Source organism: Misgurnus anguillicaudatus, chromosome 19 (genome assembly GCF_027580225.2).
Source record: "Misgurnus anguillicaudatus chromosome 19, ASM2758022v2, whole genome shotgun sequence".
Classification (NCBI taxonomy): Eukaryota; Metazoa; Chordata; class Actinopteri; order Cypriniformes; family Cobitidae; genus Misgurnus; species Misgurnus anguillicaudatus.
The window spans coordinates 54301657-54318220 of record NC_073355.2 but is presented as its reverse complement, the minus strand read 5'-3'; the positions used below and the strand labels follow the sequence as shown (position 1 = coordinate 54318220).

At 49.7% G+C, this 16564-nt stretch overlaps 2 protein-coding genes across 2 annotated transcripts; one reads left to right on the top strand and one right to left on the bottom strand.

Annotated features, from left to right (window-relative positions):
• The first annotated feature begins 1114 nt into the window (after window positions 1–1114).
• Window positions 1115–6166, top strand: LOC129429144 (uncharacterized). Its single transcript, XM_073857893.1, has 9 exons — window positions 1115–1831; window positions 2414–2653; window positions 2830–3434; window positions 3566–3656; window positions 3758–3944; window positions 4124–4245; window positions 4614–4842; window positions 5069–5215; window positions 5620–6166. Exons 1-9 carry the CDS (start codon window positions 1568–1570, stop codon window positions 5895–5897), a joined length of 2163 nt encoding a protein of 720 aa, XP_073713994.1. The 5' UTR covers window positions 1115–1567; the 3' UTR covers window positions 5898–6166.
• Window positions 6167–6249: 83 nt separating this feature from the next.
• On the bottom strand, window positions 6250–7552 carry LOC129445787 (uncharacterized). The gene is made up of 2 exons (XM_055206746.2): window positions 6733–7552; window positions 6250–6433 (listed from the first exon to the last, which is right to left on the bottom strand). Exons 1-2 carry the CDS (start codon window positions 7332–7334, stop codon window positions 6250–6252), a joined length of 786 nt encoding a protein of 261 aa, XP_055062721.2. The 5' UTR covers window positions 7335–7552.
• Between the last annotated feature and the right edge of the window lie 9012 nt (window positions 7553–16564).

Genomic DNA, 16564 nt, shown 5'->3' with positions numbered 1-16564 from the left:
TCAAAAACAATTCCATCCATGTCGTAGGAATTCACGGCTCTGTGTAGATTAGCGTCTTGGAGGATCTGATCAGTCTTAGCTCCCCCTACGATCTTCGCTAGAAGGGCTTTGATGTCTCCAACTGCAATCAGCTTTCCAGCTAATTCCTCCTCCAAAATCCTGATGAACTTGCCAGCCCCCTCGTGGATGTCCGGGAGTCGGTTGACGAGTCCTTGAAGATCCTGTGAAGCCCAGGGGACGTAATTGCCTTGAGCTCCTTTAATTAATATGGGGAGCTGTTTTGTTAAAGGTCTAAGTGATTTTTCTTCCCCGCGTGACCATTTCCCCACATCAACCAGGGACTCCGCTCTCTCTTCGCCCTCCCTGCTTTTTTCATATGTTTCATCAAATAAACATTTTTCTTCACTTACTGCTCTTTCTAGTAAGTTCTCTTTTTTACTCTCTTGTTTTTCTTTTTCTCCCTGCTCATATGATTGCTTTGCACTTGGTGTTTTTATGTTATATTGCGTTTTCATCTTTTCTAGTGCTGTTCGTGCTTGTTTGTAACAGTCTAACTGTAATGTTTTTTCTTTTGTTGCAAGAGCTGATTTGGTTTTAGGTCTTACAACTGGCTCTCTCTCCTCTTCCTCCTCTTCCTCATCATCTTCTATTTCCACAGTTCCTTTCATCTGCATCTCACCCAAAATCCCAACAGTTCCCTTGAGCAATGGAAACTGACCCTCAGAGCTCAAATAAGGAGGGGGGTCTGCATATTTTTGTTCCTTAGCCTTGGTTTCTTGTTCCAAGTCTTTCAACAGCCTTCTGGCCTGCTTTAAATGTTTACGCAGACTTTCCCCTTCTTTTTTGAACAATGCTAAAATCTCCTGCTCCCTTTCACATTTTTCTTCTCTTTTTTTGTTTTTCTTACTCATCTCTTTGGTTTTGTAATTTTTAACCAATGTTTCCATCTCCTCACACAATGCCACATCAAAAGTCCCCTCTTCTGGCCATCTGGTGACCATGTTTTTTGTACGTTTTTGCCATTTTTTAGACACTTTATTTATAAGATCCCTACACAATGGATACTTTGATCCCAAAGTTTCAACAGGACTGAATGCCATGTCTTTATTTAAAGGGTTAGATCAGGATTTTAGACATGAATCTCTATAGCTTCCCCATAAGCAGTGTGGTGCATTGACCATGACTTACCCGCGACAGCGTCCTGTGAGCCGAGCTCCGGTCCAGTTTTTGTCAAGATTAAATTAGTCCGGCAGGTTTGCTGGGGTCACGGCAATAAAGCTTTTTTCTTCTCAAATCAATATGTGTTCAAAAGAGTGATATATTTGAAGCACAAAACCGCTGTCTATGGAGAGGTCAGACCTCGTAATGGCTTGGCACTATTTTCTTCCCTGTCATATCACTGCGCGCTGCCGCTACCTTCAGCCAGCTGCGAGCTGCGCAGGCGCACACCACTTTTTCAGTTGTTCGGCAGTGTTTACAGGTGTGTTTACGTGCTCAGAACAGCTACACGAACGAGCTAACATAGCTACTCACCAAGAGCGATAAGTTTGTACAAGCTTTGTACAAAATGGTGCGGACTTGTGACTATCCGGACTGTACAAACAAAGATGTGGCGCTTTCTCCTCACACATTTCAAAGATTTCCTGTGGCAGATGTTGCTCTGAGGCGACTTTGGCTCATTGCTCTGGGCTTCAATGTGAACACTAAACTGGCGAAGATAAAGAAGCTTCGCGTTTGCAGTGCACACTTCAGCGACGACGACTATGTTTCTCCCTGCCCAGGACAGAAGAAGAAACGTGTTTTGAAGAGTACTGCTGTCCCAGCACCCTGGGTAAGTAAACTGGACAACGGCGTCAAGCCTACTTGGCCCCCGATTATTTTCAATAGACCGAAGGGTAATAAACTTTTGCCTCGATGTTATCAAGAAAACAGGCTATACACGAACAGCAAGTAACGTTGTGTGAAGCAAATAGCTCATTACGCCTCTATAAAACAGAACATTATGTAGAATATTATTACTAACATTATGTAGAATATTATTACTATCATCAGCAATTACGTCGACCATGTGCACATAATGTTGTCTTTGCAATCCAGGATTACAGTCAATAAAGTCAGCTGTATGCAGGATGCTCAGTGTAAGTTTGAAATTAGTCCATAAAACGTACATGAAGATCAAGAAACGTATGCTTTGTGGGAGAATATTCTTGTTAGAAAGACTGCAAAGTGGATGCAGGTTTTTTTTTACCTTTTAAAAGTTGTAGTTTTAGTGAAATAATTTTAAAGAAAACTTTTTGTTACTGTTACTATTTGTAGATAGTAAAATGTTGATATACTGTAATTTTTATTGGGCTTGTAAAACATGATTGAAATTATTGATATTTACAATCAAATTTTTTTTATATTTTCAAAGGCATGCACTCCTGTTGTGATGGCTGCTGCAGCAGCCCAGTCTGGGTGCAGTACTGATTCAATCCCTGACGAAGTGTACCACGCATTCTCTGGACTCCCTCAGTCAACCCCTCTGAAGTGCAGATTTGACCATAAACACTTGAAGATGGTTCTCACCAGCCCACCAGAAACCGTTCCAAAAACAAAGCCATCAACATCTGGTACATACTTGGCCCTACCTCCCACCTGTGAACAGTCAAAGGTTTGCAAAAAAATATAATTTTATTTTAAACACACTTTAAAAAATCGAACAATTTCATAAAGTTAAATCTTGAGGATGAGCCTTATTGCATATCCTAAATGAGGTCCTTATAAATGCTGTCAGTCAGCCACTTTACTTTGACTAACACTTCACTGTTTTTCTTTTTCCTCATTTAGTCAGGGAACCCGAGCTCAACATTTGCATCTGAGACACTGGAGACAAGCATGAGTTCCATAGAGGCACCTGGTGTAGGGGATGACTGCACATTTCTTCCTCTGAGTAGTGAATGTACATCCACAAGATCATCTTCCTCAGATGTGAGCATTGTGGGAGCAGAAAGGAGAGGTGATTGGTCTGAGAGGAAGTGGATTGTGAACGAGTCGGCCCTTATGGAACTGTTTTCAACTTGTCACACATGTGGTGTATCCATTACTGACAAGAAAATCACCAGCTGTGGATCAAAGATCAAAATAGAATGGACTTGTCTCAATCACCATACAGGAGTGTGGCAGTCATGTCCAGATGTCAGGGGAATCCCTGAGAATAACCTAGTGTCCTCAGCAGCCATTATTTTCACTGGAACAACACAAAATGAAATTGCAGAGTGGGCCGATCTTCTGAATTTACAGCTTCCAAAGAAGACATCGTACTACTCACTACAGTCCACTTATATGATACCTGTAATTCACAAAGCCTACACTGACATGCAAGAAAAAAATATCGCCCAACTCCAGGAAGCAGCGTCTCATGGTGGACACACAGATATTTGTGGTGATGCAAGGTAAATATTTCCGTTAAATATCATACAGTATATGTGCTTATTACTGTTACAATATTATGTCTTATATTATAATTCAGTCAAATCACGATTGCCTTCAGCCCACAAGTAACTTCCTTACTTGTCATCTGCAGATCTGACTCCCCAGGCTACAGTGCCAAGTACACCTGTTACAGCTTCATGGATGATGCAACAAAGAAGATAATTATGTCAGACCTAATTCAGGTAAAATATATCCAGTATTGTCCTTTTACTGAGTGTCCCTGATCCCTATGTTCTACTTTTATAAGCCTCCCCGCACTTCTTTTCTTCAATGAACAATTTAGGTATCTGAGACTACGAGTTCACCAGCAATGGAGTCTGTTGGTTTCCGGAGGGGTCTGGATCGTCTGCTGGACTCTGGAGTTAGTGTTGATGTTGTTACGACTGACCGGGCTCCATCAATATGGAAGATCATGAGGGAGTCTTATCCGGAGCTCAGACATCAGTTTGACCCATGGCATGTTGCTAAAGGTGGCATTGCTTACTATACACTGTGTTTTATTATAGTAATCATCATGGTTGAGCTTTTGCATATGAAAAATGAAAGCAATGAAGTTGTTGTAGAATTCAGAGTTTACTTTCATGTTCTAATATTTAGCAAAATTATTGTTCACGTTATGATTTTTCATTTTTATCTTTCTGCTTTATAGGTGTAAAGAAGAAAGCAACTGCAGCAGCAAGGAAGAAGGAAAACCGGGATCTGCAGCCTTGGATCAAGTCTCTGGGCAATCACTTCTGGTGGTCATGCAGTTCTTGTTGTGGTGATGAGAAGGTGATGCTCTTGGAATTGTTTGGTTATACATAACTAGTGATGGGCAAAATGAAGCCTCAAGAAAAAGAGAAACGTTTAAACCAAACATTTTGAGGCTTTGAACCGTGGTCATCTCCATGGTTCTTCGGTGATGAATAAAATGCACTACCACATAAAATAGATTCAGACCAGGTTTAGTCCAGGTTCAGTCCTGGTTGAGACTAGGTTTAGTCCGCCTTTGTTCTACGGGTATTGTAATTTCTTGCAACGGGTCTGGTCCTTGTTTATTGATGATTATGTAAATTATTTTTGTTACACAATGAGCATACTTTGTGGCAAAGATTTAATTTGTGAAATTTGCTAAGCGGTGTCTAAATTTCCTCAAAAAGGAGTTGAGACGCCGGTGGACCTCTATCCTGTATCATGTGTGTGGTGTTCACCGATGGGAAGAAAATGGGCAGGAGTACAGGTGTTACCATGACGACCTCATCGATGACCAACAAATAAGAAAGAAATGGTTGAAGAAGGGGTCTGCTGCCTGGAATGCTCTCAAGGCTGTCGTACTAGATAAAAATCTCTTGAGGGTCTTCAGTCAGTTGACTTTATTCAAGCATACCGGTAAGTTTGCATAATTAGAACAAATAGCCATAAACACTTCTAAGGGCAACACGAGTTATTGAATTGTTCACTTGTCCTTTGAGAAATCAACATCTTACAGCTATGAAAGTAAAACTATGTTTTACTAAAAAATATAAAAAATGAAATGCGATCATACTTATAATTGTAGGATGTTTTGAAGACATGTAACATTGAAAATGTGTAAATCCTTGTTTTTTTACTTCAGGGAACCTTGAAGTGTTCCACAGCTCTATGCTGAAGTACGCAGAGAAGAGGCGCCACTTCACATATGTCAGTATGCAGGCAAGGCTTCAACTGAGTGTCATTGACCACAACCTCAATGTTGACCGTCAGCAGGACCGTACTCAGTCTGGTAAGTATGAAGGACACAGACATATACTATTTGTCATGCCATACATTCACTGGATAAATCAGTAATTGTACAACTTTGGGAGTTTGAGCGTTCAGAGAAAACAATACTAGTTTATATTATACTCTCCCTGTCCAACCACCAAGTGATAACTCTTCAAGTGATAAAACCAATATTAGGAAAACAGAAAATATGTAGAGCTGTTTTTACTGAGAATTGACATTTTGAGATGAATATCTTCCATTTTACTATGTTTTTTTTTTTGTATTTTAAAGTTCCAGCTTTTTATTTGTCTCAACATTCCTCAAGTCACATGCCACACAATTCAGTTTATTAAATTTTTATAGCATGTACCGTGATGTACTATCCTCATGATTCTTGTGTCCCCTCCCTCTCCTCATTCACAGGAAAAGAAAAGTACAATGTTATTTACTCCAAGCAATCAAAGCAGTGGGTTGTAAGGAAGCTGTATGAGTCAACATCTCAGGATTTTCGGAAAGAATTGGTGCAACAAGTCATTCAACGGCGAATTGACAAGAGTGTCAGGCTTGGAGATCCAGCGTTCCACATCCATCCTCCAGTCAGCATACCAACCAACATTGCTCCTACTCCAAAGCCAAACAAGGACGATTTGGTTGCCCAACATGCATCACGTTTTCTCCAAAAACATACGGAGGATGTCTGAGACAGAAGAAGCCTTGGCCAGTCTCTTACCAGGCCATATTGCTTCTTGTATATATTTTACTCCATTACACTTTAATTTTTGTATTTATTTACTAATAATTTTTAAGTACTGTATAGCATCTTTTGGTAAACTTATGTTGTAATAAATGTGCTTTTATAAGCTAACATAACCTTACCTTCAACCTTTGTATAACAGTAAGATTTATAATAAATATCACATCTATCTCTTAGTGAACATAGTTTTATTGAGCAGTACAGAATTATTTGTTTTGTAAACAATTTTTTTAAATTATTTTCCATATAAAGGTAAATGTAACAAAATGTTGCTAATAGTATTTTTGTGTATTGCATGTCTAAAACAATTGCAGTGCGTCCTCTGATTCTTTGAACCCTGCATATTGTCCATTTGGTGATGGGTATGTTTTTCTTATTAGCTCCACTACACAGGAGGGAAGAACTTTCCTGTTGCCTGGGCCGAGCTTCTCTCCTTTCAGGGCCCATTCCATCACGATGCGATAGGCAACCAGCCTGTATTGTCTGAAATAGTAAACACAACATAAACATACTTGATATAACAATGACATAGTCTTTTGTAAGGACATAGCATCAACATAAATGGCAATGGCAGATGCGTATATACTGTATGTATGTATGTATGTATATATATTTATATATATATATATATAGATTTATATATATAGTAGTACACTTTGGGATTGTAAAAAATAAGTAGTTGCCTATTACCTGCACTCATACTAATGCATAAAATATGCCCTAATTAGTCATTTGAAATTTGTACATTATAAGACTGTAAAATACTATAAAAAAGTACTTACTCTGAGGACAACTGACCGTTGGGTCCTGCTGGCCTGGGACGCTTCTTCCAGTTAATTTTCGGAATGTGGAAAAAGGTCTGCAAGACACCAGCATTCAGGATTGCAGGAAAGTCCTTGTGATTTGTGATGCAGACCGAAGCTGATACGCTGGCGTCCTCATCAATAGAAAGGTCTTGGATCTGTGGCATGATGAGATCAAATTCGTGGCAGCAGTAGGACTCCACTTCTGTCTGCATTAGTTCACACTTAAAACAAGTACACCACCATTTGTCGGCCACTCGATGTCTCACTGCAGCAGCTGTGGCTCCAGCTTCAACTTGTTCAACTTCTCTGTCCATCCTCTCTCTTTCTGTCCTTTCTAACTCCATCTGGCGTAACTCGTCATCTGTGTATTCAGGTTCGTAAAGATATCCTTTTGGCTGTGTGTCGAAGTCAATGTTGTCATCGTCGCTGCTGTAGTCAGACATGTTATCGTTCTCTTTACGAGTTGTAAACAAAGTGACACGTGCGCGGCTCCCAGCTGGCTGTAGGTAGCGGCAGCGCGCAGTGATATGACAGGGAAGAAAATAGTGCCAAGCCATTACGAGGTCTGACCTCTCCATAGACAGCGGTTTTGTGCTTCAAATATATCACTCTTTTGAACACATATTGATTTGAGAAGAAAAAAGCTTTATTGCCGTGACCCCAGCAAACTTGCCGGACTAATTTAATCTTGACAAAAACTGGACCGGAGCTCGGCTCACAGGACGCTGTCGCGGGTAAGTCATGGTCAATGCACCACACTGCTTATGGGGAAGCTATAGAGATTCATGTCTAAAATCCTGATCTAACCCTTTCATAATACAAAAACCCTTAGTACACTTTGTGGGTTTATTGAATTTTATGCGTTCAATTGTTTATTCTCCTATATGTCCCCACAGGTTTTTATGCTTTGAAAGGAGATTGTATAAAATGTTTTCAAATCCAAAACATATCAAACAACAATATCAGCCATCTTTATTTCTTAGTTAAACCTTTATTTTTCATACAGAAACTTTGTTTTGACCAAACCTTCAGTAAGAAACTCGCATTCGTATCAATCCCTTTATTTATTTTTGGGCTCCCTTCATTTTTAGGGCTCATAACGCACACTCTAACCCTTTATTATTTTTAGGGCTTATACATTCAGTCTTTTGTCCCTTTATCTACAGGGCTCATCACTCATCAGTATCCCTATGAATATAGGGCCTATTAAACATTCATAAGTATCCCTTTTAATAGGGCTTATCAAACATTCACTCTACACCCACCAGACAGTAATTACACCCCCCTTTTTCAGCCCAAAGGCCTGTCCAAGGGAAACGCTCTCACTGACTGCCAGATGCAGAGTTTATTTAACAGTCTCTCAGCAGCTTGCAACCTCACTCAAAATTCCCACGCTCACAGACACAGACACAGACACAGACACAGAGTACTCCAACACTTAAAACCGAAAAACCACACAGTTTTACTTATACACTAAAAACCATTAATCATTTCACCTCCATCCACATGATTAATAAACAATATACAGATAAACACTGTATATCAACTCGTAATATTGATAACACTTCCTCCACACAATATTACCTTACACATTAAATACCATTAATCATTTCACCTCCATCCACATGATTAATAAACAATATACAGATAAACACTGTATATCAACTCGTAATATTGATAACACTTCCTCCACACAATATTACCTTATGTGTCCATAACACTTCCTCGACAGGACACATAAACAATATACAGATAAACACTTCCTCAACACTGTATATTACCTTACACGCGTTCTCTTCACTTACAAATCTGTGTCAAATCACTATGGTCTTACTAGCCAACCCATCAGTAAGTCAATACAGATTCATGCATGCATGCCTTTGTTAAATTGTACCCTTGAAATCAAAACCCCTTTCACATATATGGTTCTTAAATTTAGAAGAGCTTAAATGTCTCACCACTTTGGGCAGTTCTGTCAAACAACACAAACCTAATTTAATAAGCAAAAAGTGCTTACCTTAGTATATGGCCATTCTTGTTTGTGTTGTTCGTCAGGTCCGCCCAGGTGGTTCGGTACTTCAGCCCTTTTCTATCCTGTTCGTGACGCCAAAATGTTGTGGTTTCCCTTTTTCGGATGAAACAATCTTCAATCTCAGGTTTTGATTTCAAAGATGGACTTTATTGTCAGCCAAATAAAGCCGTGAGGAGATCTTGCAAGATCCACTAAAGTTTTACTGTACCCCAAGTGGTATATATAAGCTGGCCTCCCCACCCCATGTACTCCATATATGGTCTAATATTCAGTAACATATGGTTTGTATCATATGGAAAACATATGGCATCACTTTGTCAAGAGTACAGTACATCTTTTGTCTTAGCCTTCAACATGTAACAACCTTCGCCATGTATAAGAACATACTGCAATGCATGCTGGTAAATTTCATACACACAATGGTGAACTATAGTTATATTCATATAGAAAACATAATGGTAAACACACACTAGTAAACTATGATTATATTCATATAGAAAAACATAATGGTAAAGTAAAATTATACTTAATTCCTTTATATTCGGATTAAAACAAACTTCATCACCAACTGCTGGAAACGCGAACGCTCCAAAACCTAAGTCGATTGGGGTTGACCAACTGCTGGAAAATCTTTCGGGTTGACCAACGGTTGGAGAAATTTTGGGGTTGACCAACTGTTTGGTTCTCCAGAAATGCCGGGAGGATGGGGCTTAGTCCGGTGGGGGAGTGCTTAAGAGTGGGATGGCAGGGACCGAACGGTGCGCCGGGTACGAGCTCCAGGGTGTCTGTCGCGGGGTCCAAAGCCGGCCTCGGGTGCACGGTGGTCGGGTTGATGGGGCGATGTTGCCGGGGTCGTATCTCGGCCGGGGAAGGGGGTACGGAGACGGGGGTGGGGTCGTTGGAAAGGGCCCCTTCTGGAGGATGAGGAACCTAAAGGGCTAAGGTCTCGGTCTTAAGGCGCCCGAGCTACGGCCGTTTAAAGGTGCAGCGGTGGAAGTCCGTATCTCCGGCCCCCGGGGTCGCAGGGACCCGAGGCTGGTGTCCCCGGAAAGCCCCGAGAGAGACCTTTCGAACGAGACCGGCCGCGCCTCCGGCGGACGAACGCAGCGGACGCTACGGGCGCGCGAACTCCGGACGAGCGTTTTTTTTTTTCGAACCGCCGTATCTCGGCCGCGGAAAGGGTCGAGGGCGGGCTCGTTCGAAAGGTCCCCTCGGATAGACTGACCGACCCCGAGGGCGACGTCCTCGGACTTAAGGCGCTCGAGCAGCGGCCGTGGGAAAATCCGGAGACGGCCCCCCGTATCTCCGCCGCGGAAAGGGCCAGATACTCGCGGGTGGGCTCGATCGAAAGGGCCCCTCCGGCGGACCAATCGACCCGAAGGTCGAAGGCCCCGGGCCCGAGGCGCCGGAGCGGCGCGGTAACGAAATTCGGATATTCGACCGGAAGTATCTCCGGTCCACGGGGTCGCACGGACTCGGGGCCGGCGTCGCCGGAAAGCCCCGGGAAAGACCTTTCGAACGAGACCGGCCGCGCCTCCGGCGGACGAACGCAGCGGACGCTACGGGCGCGCGAACTCCGGACCAGCGGTATTTTTTTTCGATCCGCCGTATCTCGGCCGCGGAAAGGGTCGGAGGGTCGAGGGCGGGCTCGTTCGAAAGGTCCCCTCGGGTAGAGCGACCGACCCCGAGGGCGACGTCCTCGGACTTAAGGCGCCCGAGCAGCGGCCGTGGGAAAATCCGGAGACGGCCCCCCGTATCTCCGCCGGGGAAAGGGCCATATACTCGCGAGTGGGCTCGTTCGAAAGGGCTCCTCCGGCGGACCAATCGACCCGAAGGTCGAAGGCCCCGAGCCCGAGGCGCCGGAGCGGCGCGGGAACGAAATTCGGATATTCGACCGGAAGTATCTCCGGTCCACGGGGTCGCACGGACTCGTGGCCAGCGTCGCCGGAAAGCCCCTGGAAAGACCTTTCGAACGAGACCGGCCGCGCCTCCGGCGGACGAACGCAGCGGACGCTACGGGCGCGCGAACTCCGGACCAGCGTTTTTTTTTTCAATCCGCCGTATCTCGGCCGCGGAAAGGGTCGGAGGGTCGAGGGCGGGCTCGTTCGAAAGGTCCCCTCGGGTAGAGCGACCGACCCCGAGGGCGACGTCCTCGGACTTAAGGCGCCCGAGCAGCGGCCGTGGGAAAATCCGGAGACGGCCCCCCGTATCTCCGCCGGGGAAAGGGCCATATACTCGCGGGTGGGCTCGTTCGAAAGGGCTCCTCCGGCGGACCAATCGACCCGAAGGTCGAAGGCCCCGGGCCCGAGGCGCCGGAGCGGCGCGGGAACGAAATTCGGATATTCGACCGGAAGTATCTCCGGTCCACGGGGTCGCACGGACTCGTGGCCAGCGTCGCCGGAAAGCCCCTGGAAAGACCTTTCGAACGAGACCGGTCACGCCTCCGGCGGACGAACGCAGCGGACGCTACGGGCGAGCAAACTCCGGACGAGCGTTTTTTTTTTTTTTCGAACCGCCGTATCTCGGCCGCGGAAAGGGTCGGAGGGTCGAGGTCGGGCTCGTTCGAAAGGTCCCCTCGGGTAGAGCGACCGACCCCGAGGGCGACGTCCTGGGACTTAAGGCGCCCGAGCAGCGGCCGTGGGAAATTCCGGAGACGGCCCCCCGTATCTCCGCTGCGGAAAGGGCCAGATACTCGCGGGTGGGCTCGTTCGAAAGGGTCCCTCCGGCGGACCGACCGACCCGAAGGTCGAAAGACCCGTGCCCGAGGCGCCGGAGCGGCGCTGTAACGAAATTCGGATTTTCGACCGGAAGTATCTCCGGTCCCCCGGGCCGACCGAGGCGCACCCTCCCGGCCGCAGACCCGGCGGGTTCCCCCTTCGCGGGGGACGGTAGGGCGAACAGGTGTCATCAGGTATATAGCTAAGTCGATCGGGGTTGACCAACTGTCGGAGAGGCGAAAGCTCCAGAACCTAAGTCGATGACAGGAGAAGCGAACGCCCCAGAACCTAAGTCGATGGGGTTGACCAACTGCTGGAGAAGTGAAAGCTCCAGAGCCTAAGTCGATTGGGGTTGACCAACTGCTGGAAACGCGAACGCTCCAAAACCTAAGTCGATTGAGGTTGACCAACTGCTGGAAACGCGAACACTCCAAAACCTAAGTCGATTGAGGTTGACCAACTGCTGGAAACTCGAACGCTCCAAAACCTAAGTCGATTGAGGTTGACCAACTGCTGGAAACGCGAACGCTCCAAAACCTAAGTCGATTGGGGTTGACCAACTGCTGGAAAATCTTTCGGGTTGACCAACGGTTGGAGAAATTTTGGGGTTGACCAACTGTTTGGTTCTCCAGAAGGGCCGGGAGGATGGGGCTTAGTCCGGTGGGGGAGTGCTTAAGAGTGGGATGGCAGGGACCGAACGGTGCGCCGGGTACTAGCTCCAGGGTGTCCGTCGCGGGGTCCAAAGCCGGCCTCGGGTGCACGGTGGTCGGGTTGACGGGGCGATGTTCCCGGGGTCGTATCTCGGCCGGGGGAGGGGGTACGGAGACGGGGGTGGGGTCGTTGGAAAGGGCCCCTCCTGGAGGATGAGGGACCCAAAGGGCTAAGGTCTCGGTCTTAAGGCGCCCAAGCTACGGCCGTTTAAAGGTGCAGCGGTGGAAGTCCGTATCTCCGGCCCCCGGGGTCGCACGGACCCGAGGCTGGCGTCCACGGAAAGCCCCGAGAGAGACCTTTCGAACGAGACCGGCGGCGCATCTCCGGCGGACGAACGCAGCGGACGCTACGGGCGCGCGAACTCCGGACCAACGTTTTTTTTTTTTTCGATCCGCCGTATCTCGGCCGCGGAAAGGGTCGGAGGGTCGAGGGCGGGCTCGTTCGAAAGGTCCCCTCGGGTAGAGCGACCGACCCCGAGGGCGACGTCCTCGGACTTAAGGCGCCCGAGCAGCGGCCGTGGGAAAATCCGGAGATGGGCCCCCGTATCTCCGCCGCGGAAAGGGCCAGATACCCGCGGGTGGGCTCGTTCGAAAGGGCCCCTCCGGCGGACCAATCGACCCGAAGGTCGAAGGCCCGGGCCCGAGGCGCCGGAGCGGCGCGGTAACGAAAATCGGATATTCGACCGGAAGTATCTCCGGTCCACGGGGTCGCACGGACTCGGGGCCGGCGTCGCCGCAAAGCTCCGGGAAAGACCTCTCGAACGAGACCGGTCACGCCTCCGGCGGACGAACGCAGCGGACGCTACGGGCGAGCAAACTCCGGACGAGCGTTTTTTTTTTCGAACCGCCGTATCTCGGCCGCGGAAAGGGTCGGAGGGTCGAGGGCAGGCTCGTTCGAAAGGTCCCCTCGGGTAGAGCGACCGACCCCGAGGGCGACGTCCTGGGACTTAAGGCGCCCGAGCAGCGGCTGTGGGAAAATCCGGAGCCGGACCCCCCTATCTCCGCCGCGGAAAGGGCCAGATACTCGCGGGTGGGCTCGTTCGAAAGGGCCCCTCCGGCGGACCAATCGACCCGAAGGTCGAAGGCCCCGGGCCTGAGGCGCCGGAGCGGCGCGGTAACGAAATTCGGATATTCGACCGGAAGTATCTCCGGTCCACGGGGTCGCACGGACTCGGGGCCGGCGTCGCCGGAAAGCCCCGGGAAAGACCTTTCGAATGAGACCGGTCACGCCTCCGTCGGACGAACGCAGCGGACGCTACGGGCGCGCGAACTCCGGACCAGCGTTTTTTTTTCGATTCGCCGTATCTCGGCCGCGGAAAGGGTCGGAGGGTCGAGGGTGGGCTCGTTCGAAAGATCCCCTCAGGTAGAGCGACCGACCCCGAGGGTGACGTCCTGGGACTTAAGGCGCCCGAGCAGCGGCCGTGGGAAATTTCGGAGACGGCACCCCGTATCTCCGCTTCGGAAAGGGCCAGATACTCGCGGGTGGGCTCGTTCGAAAGGGCCCCTCCGGCGGACCAATCGACCCGAAGGTCGAAGGCTACGGGCCCGAGGCGCCGGAGCGGCGCGGTAACGAAATTCGGATATTCGACCGGAAGTATCTCCGGTCCACGGGGTCGCACGGACTCGGGGCCGGCGTCGCCGGAAAGCCCCGGGAAAGACCTTTCGAACGAGACCGGCCGCGCCTCCGGCGGACGAACGCAGCGGACGCTACGGGCGCGCGAACTCCGGACCAGCGTTTTTTTTCGATTCGCCGTATCTCGGCCGCGGAAAGGGTCGGAGGGTCGAGGGCGGGCTCGTCCGAAAGATTCCCTCGGGTAGAGCGACCGACCCCGAGGGTGACGTCCTGGGACTTAAGGCGCCCGAGCAGCGGCCGTGGGAAATTTCGGAGACGGCACCCCGTATCTCCGCTGCGGAAAGGGCCAGATACTCGCGGGTGGGCTCGTTCGAAAGGGCCCCTCCGGCGGACCGACCGACCCGAAGGTCGAAGGACCCGGGCCCGAGGCGCCGGAGCGGCGCTGTAACGAATTTTTTCGGATTTTCGACCGGAAGTATCTCTGGTCCCCCGGGCCGACCGAGGTGCACCCTCCCGGCCGCAGACCCGGCGGGTTCCCCCTTCGCGGGGGACGGTAGGGCGAACAGGTGCCATCAGGTATATAGCTAAGTCGATCGGGGTTGACCAACTGTCGGAGAGGCGAAAGCTCCAGAACCTAAGTCGATGGGGTTGACCAACTGCTGGAGAAGTGAAAGCTCCAGAGCCTAAGTCGATTGGGGTTGACCAACTGTCGGAGATGCGAAAGCTCTAGAACCTAAGTCTATGGCAGGAGAAGCGAACGCCCCAGAACCTAAGTCGATGGGGTCGACCAACTGCTGGAGAAGTGAAAGCTCCAGAGCCTCAGTCGATTGGGGTTGACCAACTGTCGGAGATGCGAAAGCTCTAGAACCTAAGTCTATGGCAGGAGAAGCGAATGCCCCAGAACCTAAGTCGATGGGGTTGACCAACTGCTGGAGAAGTGAAAGCTCAAGAGCCTAAGTCGTTGGGGTTGACCAACTGCTGGAGAGGCGAAAGCTCCAGAGCCTAAGTCGATTAAGGTTGACCAACTGCTGGAAACGCGAACGCTCCAAAACCTAAGTCGATTGAGGTTGACCAACTGCTGGAAACGCGAACACTCCAAAACCTAAGTCGATTGAGGTTGACCAACTGCTGGAAACTCGAACGCTCCAAAACCTAAGTCGATTGAGGTTGACCAACTGCTGGAAACGTGAACGCTCCAAAACCTAAGTCGATTGGGGTTGACCAACTGCTGGAAAATCTTTCGGGTTGACCAACGGTTGGAGAAATTTTGGGGTTGACCAACTGCTGGAGAAGTGAAAGCTCAAGAGCCTAAGTCGTTGGGGTTGACCAACTGCTGGAGAGGCGAAAGCTCCAGAGCCTAAGTCGATTGAGGTTGACCAACTGCTGGAAACGCGAACGCTCCAAAACGCTCCCGAGCAGCGGCCGTGGGAAATTTCGGAGACGGCACCCCGTATCTCCGCTGCGGAAAGGGCCAGATACTCGCGGGTGGGCTCGTTCGAAAGGGCCCCTCCATAGACTTAGGTATCTCTGGTCCCCCGGGCCGACCGAGGCGCACCCTCCCGGCCGCGGACCCGGCGGGTTCCCCCTTCGCGGGGGACGGCAGGGCGAACAGGTGCCATCAGGTATATAGCTAAGTCGATCGGGGTTGACCAACTGTCGGAGAGGCGAAAGCTCCAGAACCTAAGTCGATGGGGTTGACCAACTGCTGGAGAAGTGAAAGCTCCAGAGCCTAAGTCGATTGGGGTTGACCAACTGTCGGAGATGCGAAAGCTCTAGAACCTAAGTCTATGGCAGGAGAAGCGAACGCCCCAGAACCTAAGTCGATGGGGTTGACCAACTGCTGGAGAAGTGAAAGCTCCAGAGCCTCAGTCGATTGGGGTTGACCAACTGTCGGAGATGCGAGAGCTCTAGAACCTAAGTCTATGGCAGGAGAAGCGAACGCCCCAGAACCTAAGTCGATGGGGTTGACCAACTGCTGGAGAAGTGAAAGCTCAAGAGGTATATTCGACCGGAAGTTTCTCCGGTCCACGGGGTCGCACGGACTCGTGGCCGGCGTCGCCGGAAAGCCCTGGGAAAGACCTTTCGAACGAGACCGGTCAAGCCTCCGGCGGACGAACGCAGCGGACGCTACGGGCGAGCAAACTCCGGACGAGCGTTTTTTTTTTTCGAACCGCCGTAACTCGGCCGCGGAAAGGGTCGGAGGGTCGAGGGCGGGCTCGTTCGAAAGGTCACTTCGGGTAGAGCGATCGACCCCGAGGGCGACGTCCTGGGACTTAAGGCGCCCGAGCAGCGGCCGTGGGAAAATCCGGAGACGGCCCCCCGTATCTCCGCCGCGGAAAGGGCCAGATACTCGCGGGTGGGCTCGTTCGAAAGGGCCCCTCCGGCGGACCAATCGATTCGAAGGTCGAAGGCCCCGGGCCCGAGGCGCCGGAGCGGCGCGGTAACGAAATTCGGATATTCGACCGGAAGTATCTCCGGTCCACGGGGTCGCACGGACTCGGGGCCGGCGTCGCCGCAAAGCTCCGGGAAAGACCTTTCGAACGAGACCGGTCACGCCTCCGGCGGACGAACGCAGCGGACGCTACGGGCGAGCAAACTCCGGACGAGCGGTTTTTTTTTTCGAACCGCCGTATCTCGGCCGCGGAAAGGGTCGGAGGATCGAGGGCAGGCTCGTTCGAAAGGTCCCCTCGGGTAGAGCGACCGACCTCGAGGGCGACGTCCTGGGACTTAAGGCGCCCGAGCAGCGGCCGTGGGAAAATCCGGAGACGGCCCCCCG